The sequence below is a fragment of the Schistocerca gregaria genome, chromosome 3, assembly GCF_023897955.1.
Source record: "Schistocerca gregaria isolate iqSchGreg1 chromosome 3, iqSchGreg1.2, whole genome shotgun sequence".
In the NCBI taxonomy this organism is placed as follows: domain Eukaryota; kingdom Metazoa; phylum Arthropoda; class Insecta; order Orthoptera; family Acrididae; genus Schistocerca; species Schistocerca gregaria.
This window is the reverse complement of record NC_064922.1, coordinates 497533467-497546461: the sequence shown is the minus strand read 5'-3', so window position 1 is coordinate 497546461 and position 12995 is coordinate 497533467. Positions and strand designations below refer to the sequence as shown.

Below are 12995 nucleotides of genomic sequence, written 5' to 3'. Positions count from 1 at the left end.
TGGACGTACAGTGCCTAGGTGAACTTGTATATAGTATGCCACGACAAATACAGGCATGCATCAGTGCAAGACGACGTGCTACTGGGTATTAAGAGGTACCGGTGTGTACAGCAATCTGGACCATCACCTCTGAAGATCTCCCTGTTTGGTGCTACAAGATGCAATGTGCAGTTTTCATTAGCAACAAAAAGGGTGGAAATGATGTTTACTTTGATCTCCAGTCCAATTTTCTGTACAGGTGCTGGAGCTCTCAGAACCGAGGTGATGCAAAATTTTTTTTTATGTGTGTGTGTGAAAACTTAGCTTTTCTTGTAGCCATACTATATGCATACTAATTTAAACTATTAACTTTTCTTATTTGGGTGTTCACACTACTTAACAGTGATGTAGCACTTTGCTGACTTCATCAAATGTCCTATGCTCTGAATATCTGCTCTTATCGGCTGAACAGATCATGTGACAAGAGCTTTGATTGACAAACAAAAGCACATCGTGATCTTGATTTCAGTGCTTTGGAAGCTACCATGTTGTATTTGGTGGAATTCGTGTTTACACTTTCAGAATATGAAAATATGTGGTGTACATGTTGCTGTGCATCAAGAATCTTTCCAAAATACCTTGTTTTTTACTGGGTTTTGTTTCCCAGAGTGCTGGGAAATTTTCTGGTGGTGGATAAAACCTTTACTAATCAAAGAATTGGTGAGTTTTACAGCTCTGAGGGAAAGTATATTGTCACTTAACATGAATAAAAAAAATGAACTTTCACCTGTGATATAGCATCTTTCAGCATGAGAAAAGTATGTTTTCATTTGGGAAAAAGCATATTTTTAACTGGGAATCTGGGAGGTTTTTATCTCTTTAAAGTCAGTATTGCTATTAGACTTGTTTGTTTACAATATTACATTTACACTTACACAATCATGATTTCGGCTTCAAAGTGCCATTGTCAAGTGTTTTAAGTGTTATAAATTGCCTAAGATGGCAGCACTTGATAATGGCCCTTTGAAGCTGAAATCATAATTGTGTAAGTGTAAATGTAACACTGTATTTTAAACAAGTCTAATGGTGATACTGACTTTAAAGAACTATATTATGACAGTGGCCCTGCATTATGAAAAACTTATTAAGGATTTTATTTATTTTTAAAAAAATTCCCCCCATGTATGCACTGTGCAGTGTCTTATTTTAAGAGGATGGCATGCAGTTAATGTGAAGAGCTTAATGTATTTATGTTTAAATATAATCCTGATACTACAGCGTTTGGCTCTGTTGCACTAGTGATGCTGGATTGGTTGTACAGCATACTGTCTTATGCCAAGGAATGATGTGACTTACCTGCACTTGAGACAATAATAATAAATAATGATCAGTTAGATTTATCCTGGAGTTTCCTTATATCAAAGGATTAAATTCAGATGTCAATTACAAATTTTTGTTGTAATATTAAACTGAAATGCAAAATATAGTTGTTTGGCTACTGTAACTCGGTATGTATAACTATTGAAACTGTCCTCGACATTTACATGGTGGAGGAAGAGTTTTGTATAATATTTATTCAAGCATTCAAAGAAACTCAACTGATAAGCAAATGACTATATCTTGTGCAGTCATGTAATGCAACCAGTAGTAGTAGTTCAACACTTAGAAAGGTGACACTTTGCGAAATTTTATATTCGTACTTGAGAGGGGAATGCCATTAGAACCTGATGGATACATTTCTTGCACCTTCATGTAATTTTGCTTGATCTAAATTAGTGTTGTTGTTACTGTTTGTATTCAAAGTTAATATTTTGGATAGAGCATTTTTACATAGCAGTACTCCTCACATAACCCCCAATAGTTTCATCATTCATTATAATGTAAAACATACATGACAAAATGAACATGTTATTGCAGTGTTTTGCTTATGGTGTATACAGAGGGAATGAATATATTGTTACCATTATTTGTCTGATTTAAATATCTATGAAAAACACAGTTGTGCATAATAGTAAATGTGTAATTTATTCTCATTTTTAGGAATTTCAACAGTGTTTCATCTACGCCTGTCCCGAGTTTGTACCTGCTACTCCTCCATTGTCTGACAGTGACACTGATCTTGTGGAGGAAGCTGTCAAACACCAGAAAGATGTATTCATGGATGAAGTGCGACAACAGAAGAATCTCCCCACAATACGAAGGTTTATGAATATTGCAAATATTCTGATGATAATTGTCATAAGCATATTTTATTAGTGCTATGGAACTAAAAAAAGGATGTTGAAAACAATGCAATATGTTGAAGTAGTTGTATTCTTATAAATTTGTCAGTTTAAAGTTGAAAGAACTATTACTGAAACTTGATCTTCCTGTTGCACCAATAACATTCTGCTAAGCAGCATATCACTAAGGTGCCTGTAATGAAAGTGCTGTGATTGAAAATTGCAAAGTTAATGTGTGTAGTGCATGGTGATAAACACCTTGCTGTAGTTTCTATCGGTGCATACAAATTTGCAGAATCATGTTGCTCTGAAGCAGTAATTAATTATGATTGTGGAGCATAGGGTATTTGTCAGGGAGTGGAGATCTTGGCTTTGCTATGTAGCCCTTTCTGCTTCATTGTGGACAAGATAATAAGTACATGGTAGCATCTACATTTTAGAAATAAGAGTTGCAAGCAGCTTTGGGATGACGTGCAGATTACTGATCTCTTCTGTTGCTGGAAAACATAAAAATATTTTGGAGTTACCAGCCCGCAAATTTTAAATAAGCAAAAAACTGAAGTTCACTAGCTGTTAACTCCAAAATATTTTTATGTTTTCTAGCAAAACAAGAGATCAGTAAGTTGCTTGCCATCCACAAGCTGCTTGCAGCTGGTATTTTACTCTCATCTTTGAGAGTTTGAGAATGAGTCCCTAAACTACCCTTATAATAAAACAAAACAAAATATTAGTCGTTGCACACAGTTGTTTCAAATTTGCCAGTGCTATATTGCTCTGAAGTGTGCTGCATGCAGTGTGGAATAGTGATTGTCTTTGAGACATGACAACATAACGATTCCAACTTCTGTTAACTGCACAACACACTTGGGCGTAGTAAGTGTTTGAGAACATGATGTATTATCATCGATGTGGTGTTGGAATTGTAGGAAGAAGGCATGGATTTGTGTAACACAGGAAAAAAGGAAACTTGTGGTGTAGTATAAAAATCAATATTTTTACTAACATTGCAAATGTCAGTTCTTAAAGCGTTGGCTGTAAGGTAGATCTTGTAGAAAATTCTGCCAGGTGCTTAAAATGATAAATGTTTGAGTTGTACAACCTATGCACTTAGACATACCTGCTGCTGTAGAGACAGTCCTACTCAAAAAGGGAGGATTAGCTCCAACATGTGCAATTGATGCGTTAACTGCTGCGCTAACTAACCAGTATGCAGGGAGAGCCCTGTGTGTTAGAAATGAGAAATTTTGAAAAAACTAGTGTCACTTCAGTTTCAACTATGGCTGGATGACTTGTCTGGTCTAGTAGTAATAAATTATGTACTCAAACAATCCTCATGAATCAGTATGTCTGTCAGTGAAAACCATATAAAAATCCCTGCTATACTTCCTGAGATTAGCCTTAGTATGCAGACAGAAAAATGCAGCAGTAGAAATTTCAAAGGCCTTAAATCCAATGTAGCTTCCAATCTTAAGGGCCCCAAATATGCCATCCTGTCATCAAAACATTATAAGATGAAATGTATCTGTACAGTGAATACCTGTTGGCTGCATATACTCCCCAACATTTAGAGTCAGAACTCATATAAAAAGTACAAAATGTTTTTGAAGAGTAAGAGCCAGTTGGCCAGAAGATTAAACTGTCTATGGTGTTCAACTTGAAATTAACAATGAGAGGTACCGAGTGATGGGATCGACTTTTTGAAACCAAGTATATGGTGATGTAGGTTAGGATCGCAGGTATCACCCTGTAGACATTAACCCTAGTGGATCCTCATCTATGAATAACAGATGAAAAAAATTCAGGATTTTGCGTGGTGCTCAGTAACAGTACAAAAGTTGTATTACATATACTGATTGTGTGTTGTCATGGGTAGGGAAAGGGCTTCACATGTAGGAGGTTGTGAGTCAAATCTTGTCAGGTGCATTAAATATTTTTTTATTTAAAAATCTTTATTGAGGTAGATTTGATGGTTATTTTTATTCAGCTAGTGGAAATGTATTTTTTTTTTTTTTTCATACAAATTTCTGATCCTTAGTCACATTTTAATCATCACATGAACATTTTCATTTTTTCTTTATGTCATTCTTTTTCTAGTTGTAATTTTTGTGAATGTGAATTTAATTATATTTATCTATTATAATAATCAATTACTTGAAAATTCAGATCTGTCGGTTTAAAGAGAGAGAGAGAGAGAGAGAGAGAGAGAGAATAATCAAACAATGGAAAATCCAGGATGGAATGTACAATATTATGAAAAGGAAAGTTGCCACTCACCATATAGTGGAGATTCTGAGTCGCAGATAAGCACAACAAAAAGACTGTCACAAACAAAGCTTTCGGCCAGTAAGAACACGCTTTCGGCCAGTAAGAACACACACACACACACACACACACACACACACACACACACACACACACACACACACACACACTCACTCTGTAGTCTCAGGCTACACACATGTACTCTTGTCTCCATTGAGGCAGGTTGAGCTGCTTAATGTTTTTGGCAGAGGTAGCGACAGGTAGGCTGGAAGCAGAATTTGTACATCTAGGGTATAAGAAATATTGGAAATTGCCAGTGTGTAATATGAGGACATTCGTAACAGCTTCACAAATTTGAATATCATTGAAGTACATGCATTTGCTCAGGCCTGTTACACAAACCACAGGCTTCATCTTAAAGGTCACAAAAAAACATTTACTCAAAGTAATTTTTAAATAATGGGAAATAGGGTGCAATGAAAACAAATAGCCTCATACAGTTGGTTCCCAGAACATGAACAGAACTTTGTGAAGTACGTTGCTGTCTTTAAGAATTGTGCCAAATCTAATGCAGAACTGACGAATGCAATGTTTATTTAGAAAAATATTTTGAAGCATGTGCCATTGAATTACCTGTAAATAATTGTATCTTGTTGATTGTAGAAATATGTTTGGGCACCCCCATGGTAGCTTGGTCTCTTTTTGTAGCAGCTAGACTCTTGTACTGCACATGCTTAAATGTAAAATAAATGTCACCATACTTGATAATTTCAATATAAATTTCCTAACTTAGCAGGGAAGACAGACCTGGAAAAATTGATTTACACCTACAACCTTATACCAGCAGAGCAACATCTAATTCAAGCACCCTAATAATTTGCAACATTTTTATAGACCAAGGAAAAATAGGCAGTATTGTTATTTGTAAAAATATTGAATGGTCTCTCTGACCATGATGGTCAAAGATGTTTTATTAATTATGTAAGTATTTGGCAACATGTCTGTTGTGAAAGAAATGTCATTTCAAAGTACTGTCTGTTAAGCAATGAAATTTCAATAATGTTTGAAGATTATTTTCTAAATGTAGTTTATAGAAATCAGTCCAAAAAATATGAAAAAACTATGCATCAGAGGGGGGATAAAAGATGCATTGTAACTATACCAAAAAAATCTAAAGGCATTGTTTGAATATTTATGATAAACATTTAAGTAACCAAGAAATGATTGCAGAAGTCTTCAGTGACAATTTTGAGTGCTGCTGACTAGCGGCTCTTTAAAATATGCCATGGAAGTGCTGAAACACTATTTTCATAATCATGTAAGGTTGAGTATTTTCCATGACTGGAAACAAAATAAAGAAAACAATAGACTCTTTAAAAAGCAAAGGATCATCAGCTGTAGCTAATATTTCCAGTAAACTTCTATGAATCGGGGCACTTTCTGAGTAAGAATGAAGCTTGCTTTAATGAAGACTCCACCCTCCTCCCAGAGACAGTGATACAGCACAAGTCACAAACTATCACCCCATCTCTCTCTTGATGACATTTGCCAGACTCCTCAAGAAAGTACTGTATTCCAGAATTTTGAAGCATCTTGAAAACTTTGAGATTATCAGTAAAAGACAGTTTATGTTCAAAAACAGCACACACAAATGAAGCTATATTTTCCATTACAGATGATTTACTGGCAATCCTAAATAAAAAAATGAGGCATGTTGCTATATTTTATGATCTTTCTGTGGCTGTAGTGTGTGTGGCTGTAGTGTGTGTGTGTGTGTGTGTGTGTGTGTGTGTGTGTGTGTGTAACAAAAATACTTGTCTTCAAAGAGGGGCAGTTGTAAGCTGGCTAAAAGTCTGCATCCAAGGCAGGAAGAAGATGAAGGTACTTTAAGATGAGAGCAGTAGAGCAAATGAGGTGATATAGTCAGAATGGAGTTCTTTATTTCATGGAGGCTCACAGAGATCAGCACATGGTCCACCACTGTTTCTTATATAATTTTAGTAACAAAATTCCACAGGAGGTAACTATTGTACAAGACAGTCAGCAGATACAAAGTGCATACTGCTCCAAATCCAGGCCTCCACATTGATAGCAGGGTTACCTGGGAATTTAATGTCCAGACCGCAACGAAGTTGTCCTTGACTACTTTTACCATTAGGCCAATCTCGCACATTGGAGATATCAGTGACACAAAGTTCATTTACTTTTGGTACTTCTTCCATGTTATGTGTGCTATAGAATTATCTTCTTAGGCAATTCACCCACATCAAAGACAATTTTCTTTCTACAGAAAACACTATCCGAATTATGTGTAAGTTCCCTGAGAACCTCCTGTCTTAATCTTTTTAAGAAGCTTAGGCTACTTAACACGATTTTCCAACATATTTATTCCCTCAAAATCTTCACAGGTGCACTAAGCTTCCTGTGCTTTTCACGAAATAAAGGTGTTGAATGGCACATGGGCATATTTAAAAGGTAAGAAGGCAAAGAAAAAGTATGGCGTGAGGATTAGGAGTGAAAGAAGGGTAGGGGTGGGGGAAGGTGTTATAGTGCAGCCTGTGTGTGTAGATATTTGGTGGGGACAGGATAATCTAGTGCATGATGCATAATTGGGAGACCGTGTTGGGGGCAGGGAGGGGAAGGGGAGAAACAGAAAAGGGGAGGACTGTGCAGATGCAGAAGGGGATGGGGGAAGGAGGTGTGTGTGGAACTGAAGTGGGAGCAGGGATGGACATAATTAAGGCCAGGGGGGGTTACGAGGACGAAGGGTATGTTGCAGAGAGTGTTCCCACCCGTGGAATTCAGGGAAGCTGGTGTTGCCTGAAGAATCCAGTTGGCACTGACAGTGAAACAATTATAGAAATCATGTGCACTACACTGCACTGTGCAGCATGCTTGGCAACTGGGTGATACAGCTGTCTCTAGGTGACAGTCTGGCAGTGGCTATGCCCACATAAAATGCTGCAAGCAGTTTCAACTAAGTTAGTAGACTGTATAGCTGCTTTCACGGGGTCCCTGACTTTGATGATGTAGGAAATGGTTGAGACAGGACTGTGATAGGAGGAGCTAGTGCGGAGATGTATGGTACTGGTCTTGGCGTCTGGGTCTTCTCCAGGGATGTAAGCCATGATTCGAAGGGTTGGTAGCAGAAGTGGTATAGGGACAGACAAAGGACATTGCGTATGTTGGGTGGGTGTTGGAATGTCATTGTGGGAAAAGGGGTAGAGAAGATATTTCTCATTTCAGAACACAATGAGAGGCAGTCAAAACCCTGCCAGTGAACGTGATCCAGTGATACTGAGTCATGAGGGTGGCACTGTTTTGTGGTCCATCAGTGGGTATCTAAAGGATCGTAGGTGACTGCGGAGACAGGGCATTGGATATCTGTTTCTGGACTAGATGTGGAGGGTAGTTTTGATGTGGAAAAACTTGTCAATCTCTTGGCATATTCGGAGAGAGACTGCTCATCACTGCAGATAAGATGACCACAAGTGGCTTGGCTGTGTGGAAAGGATATGCTGGTGTGGAATGGATGACAGCTGTCAAAATTGAGGTATTGCTGTTAGTTGGTAGATTTGATGTGAATGGGGAGGTACTGATGATTTCATCCAAAAGGTGACATTGAGGAAAGCAGCTTGTTGGGCTGAGGAGGACCAGGTGAAGTTGTGGTGGTAGAAGTGTGTTGGTGGGGGGGGGGGGGGGGGGGTTCTGGAGAAACATTTCTTTCCCTCTTGGTCCATATCACGAAGACGTTATTGGTGAATCTGAACTAGGTATGGTATTGGGGATTCTGGGTGGCTAGGAAGGATTCGTCTAGATGGGTCATGAGTAGGTTGGCGAGATGATATGCAGGTGCCTATGGTGTACTGTGGATTTGTGGATTTATTTGTATGCAGTGCTTTCAGTAGAGAAGTAATTGTGGGTAACAATACAGTTGATCATGGTAATTGGGAAGGGTGTTGTAGGTCTGGTACTTGGAAAGTTATTGTTCGTTGGTGACAAGGCCATGGGCATTGGGAATGTTCATGTAAAGGGACAGGGCATCGACAGTAACAAGCGAGGTACCAGGTGGTAGATTTACAGGAACTCTAAATTGTCAGTTGAGGAAATGGTTAGTGTCTCGAATAGGGAGGTAGGTTGTAGATAACAGGATGAAGGTGTTGGTCCACAGCAGCAGAGATTCTTTTTCTGAAGCACAATTATCTGCCACAATGGGGCATCTTTCTTGGTTGAGTTTGTGTATTTTAGGAAGTACATAATAGTGTGAGGATGGAGATACATTCTGGAGAGAGGTTCTAGGAAGGACCAAGGGATTTGAGGAGGGTTTGGAGATTATGTTGGATTTCTGAAGTGGGTTCGCTGTAAGAAGGCAGGTGAATGTGTCTGACAACTGGTGGAGTCTATTAGCAAGGTCATTCCTGCAGTTCATAACCACAGTGTTGGAGCCTGAGTCGGCAGTTGGAGTTATATGGCTGAAATTAGTTTTAAGGTGGTAGACTGTGGTTCTGTCTGTGAGGTTGGTTTTCATGTTGAAGAATTTGGGGAATGATGCTGAGCAGGGTGTGTACGGGGAAAACCCGGGAATTTTTTCATCCGGGAGAAAACCGGGAAAAACCCGGGAATTTTTTAGAATTCTGGGAATTTTTCATTGTTTTTGTTTTCAGTTAAATTTTTGTAATTTTGACTGGTAAGAACAGATACTCTAACAAAAGATATTATTGTGTCCCGCCACTACAGAATAATACTGAAGCAATAAAACATGAACGAGAGAAAAAACGAAAATAAAATTTAAAATGCAAAGGAAATGCGCCATATACAGCAACTAAACACAGTGCCCATACGTGCGTCTGCCAACAGCAAAGTGAGTCAAAGGCTTTATGAAGACTATGCAAGGCTTCGTAACAACAAATTGCCTCCGATGAGTGTAACTGTTTACATTAGATTCATTTTAGCAGTTAAGAGTGGGATCGTGTTAATGCGCAGTTGAGTAGTACCTTCCCCCGCATCTGGCTACAGAAATGTGGCTGTTGGCTGTATAAGCAGACGCAGCAAGCATATAGATGCTACCGGAAAAATTTTACTGGGTCGCCCAAGCTGCCAGATTCATGCACGCGCAGCAGGCCCAGATCTAGAGGGGCGGGGGGGGGGGGGGCAAGTTCATATTCTTAAGGGAAAAAACCTTGTTTCACAAAGTGCCTAGCATCCAGTGCACGTTATAGTCTGTAAACTCAAGAGCAAACAGCGCTTTCGGTGGGGGAAGTGGCCTTTCCCAGAAGAACTCTACCAATGGCCTGCAGGGGCACCCAAAATCGGTTGCCAGTTACCTGTCTAGCGCTGTAGATCGGCTTGCAGTGATACGCGTCATTCTGTTCGTGGGATCTCAATTTCCAGTGTCAGACAGTTAATTTTGTATGCTTACTGATATAATTTGGTATCCGGAAGTGATGGATAATCACCATGCATTGCAAGAAAATGTGCAGAATATGGAGGAGGTATTTACGGAGTAACGAGCGTTCGATCGTCTCTAATGTTACATCATCATGTGTTAGAGGCAGCACAAAATGAACTGTTGGCTAATATTACCAGTCCCACTCAGAGGGCTGCAATTTATGCAAATGTCGTCAGTCTCACCGCAATAAGACGCATAAGGAAGAAACGCGAAAATAAACCACGTGGTCTACTGGAACCGCCACGAAGGAAAACTGATAATTTTGGGAGGTCGTTACAGGCAGTTTAACAAAATCGGTCATTTGACAAACGATGGAGGGCTTTCACATAAACAAAAAATAATAATGCCGGCATTATGGACATTACTTACTGTCGTGATACAAAAATATCGATTTCCTTTTGCATAATGATGTTTTACATAAGACACTGCTTGAAATGGGATTTACCTGAAAAAGATCTACAAGTGAACAAAAGATTCTGATAGAATGGATATAATTGACAGCTGATGTTAGTACCTGGACCATGTGAGGAAATTAAGGGAGCTAGGCAGAAAATTTCTTTTGTATTGATGAAACTTGGGTGGTCAACAATATTACTTACAGAAAATGTTGGCGAGGCCCTGGCATTGATAGCATTATCAACAGTGTTTGCTGAATCAGTAGTATTATAGTGGTCAATATTGAGTCAAAAGATGGGTTTTTATGCAACGCACAGTTAATTTATAAAGTGGGATATACAACAGGGGACTACCATGGGCAAATGAACTACGAAAATTTTTGAAATTGGATATCGTCTAAAGAAGTTCTGAATCTGCCACCGAACTTTGTTGTAATGTACAACACCTCAAGTCACAACAAGGAGCATAACAAAGCTCCAACTAGGTCCTCAAATAAAAGGGAAATGATTGAATCATTATTTAAAAAATAAGGTGGAAGCTGATTTGTCAATGATACGAACAAAATTATTTGATTTAATTAAACAACATAAGCTGGAAGATAAAGTATTTGAAATTAATAAAATACTTGAAGCTTGTGGGCACACTGTGCTGCGACTTCCATCATACAACTGTGATTTAAATCCAATTGAAAATGGTGTGAACAAAACCCAAAAATTTTGTCAGAGGAAGAAATATGCTTGGAGATATTTACATGACGAAGTTGCTGCAGTTGGTGAAAGAAGGTATGAAGCAGTTTTCTGAGTTTCCATTTTTTATTCCAAACTAAATTTTGCAGTAACCAAAAAAGCATATACAAGCACTTGTCTCAACTGTTATAGGATTTGAAACGATAACTCAAGATGACAGGAGTGCATACTGCCCCCACATGGAGAAACTTGAGAGTACTGGGTTAAGGATGGGCTTATTGAAGGCCTACTAGACATCATAGTTATTAATTTAGAAAGTGACGACAACGACATATCAGTACACGGCGTCGCCACAAATTTGAAGCGCGTGCCTCGGCAGGGCCGGTTCTATGTTGTGAAGCAGCCTGTAGAAGCGTCTCGTGACGTGGCTGGGTAGGCACAATGGGAACACTCGCTCGGTCTTCAGTCTACCGACAGACTATAGTCTATCGATTATTCATACGACTTTGAAAGTATCCCTGTCAGTTTTTGAACACATTCTAAGTTGATTTCTGAATGAAAAAAAGTTTATTTCTGAATGAATCGTAAGTTGATTTGTGAAAGCGTGTCTCTCAGGGGAATCAGTCGCATGTAGAAACATGCTTTCCTACAAACAAAAGGGGCTATACGAGCTGAGCGGAGTAAGGCCGAACGGATGAATTCCAACTGCTGTCTGATTGTGTGGTTAATTGGGTTTGCGAATGATGAGTGTTGTTATAATTACTAGCAAAATCAATAGAATCAGACTACAGAAGTGGAAATAAACAGAATAAGAGGTAAGAAAGATTACGTATTACCTTCTCAACGTATCCAAGAAAATGAAATTTTGACAAAGTTTTTTGCCAGATCGCTATACCAGTAAGAGCCAGTCCTACAGTCCCCGGCTAGCAAGCGCTTTAAGTTCTATTCCGGAAGAAGCGCGGAAAACGCGTTGTACGAATATGTAACAACGCCTAACCGGAGAATAATCGTGGGATAACTAAACCGGTAATTCTGGCAGAATTAGTGAAGTTTACCCATGAATAAGCTTTGACATTGGCAAGAATAGTAACAGAATTAGTGATAAGACTGTTTGTTAGAGCGAGGAAGGAGAAGAAATGGGGGTCTGACACAAATTATGGAACAATATGATGATTCCAAGTGTGTAAGAATTCCGTACTACTACTTTTCGATCTCATGCTTGAGAAACTGGAGCTTGTGAATGAAATGTGAAGCTATTTCGTAACAATACTTTTTGCTTGTAGTAGGTATAATAGGCATTTGAGATTGGTACTTTGTGAATTATATTCTGTCATTACTAAAAAGATTGTTTATGCCAAAAGTCTCGTTTATTTGGCGTGTGTTACAATTGTTGCAGTATTAGAAAGGCCTGTTTTGTTTTATGTAGCAAACAGTAACAAAATGACATAATCAGATCGGGAAACCACACCAGTTGTGGGTCCTATTTGTAGTAACAGCTTTTTCGGTATTAGACAACGATATTTCAATTTTTCATGTAGCAAAACGTTTGACGAACTTTGATGAAGTAATAGATTCTTTCTCAGAAAGGAAAGCACGCCGTGTAAAGCTGTAGCAAGATTAGAGAAAAAAAAATTCTAGAAGCTAATGATTGAAGAAACGTGTATTGTCTTGCTTGTCTCGTGTCTGTTTTTGTGTCTGGGTTTATGTATCGTATATTTAATTTTGTGTCACACAAAGCAGCTAGTTGTTAGCTGACAGGGAATAAAGAGTGCAAATTTTCAGAAGAGTTCTTTAAAAAGAAATTAAAAAAAAAAGGGGGACAGGACGTCAAACTGGCCGTATGTGAGGAGGAGAGGCACCACAGTACATTTTAATTTCCATTGTCTTGAATATGGTTTGATGACATCCATTACAAAACATATACGTTTGAATTCCGCAGAGCGAAATAAAGTGACGAGCGATAGGAGAATGCTGTGTGGTGTGGCACTGTACTTTGGCACA

The 12995-nt window shown here is 38.7% G+C and overlaps 1 protein-coding gene across 1 annotated transcript in view; it reads left to right on the top strand.

Moving 5' to 3' along the window:
- LOC126356195 (eukaryotic translation initiation factor 3 subunit L) overlaps positions 1-12995 on the top strand; it is a 77480-nt gene that overhangs the window by 52053 nt on the left and 12432 nt on the right. The window contains exon 9 of the mRNA XM_050006981.1: positions 2020-2180. Within this exon, the coding sequence (XP_049862938.1) occupies positions 2020-2180 (161 nt within the window). The remainder of the gene's footprint in view (positions 1-2019; positions 2181-12995) is intronic.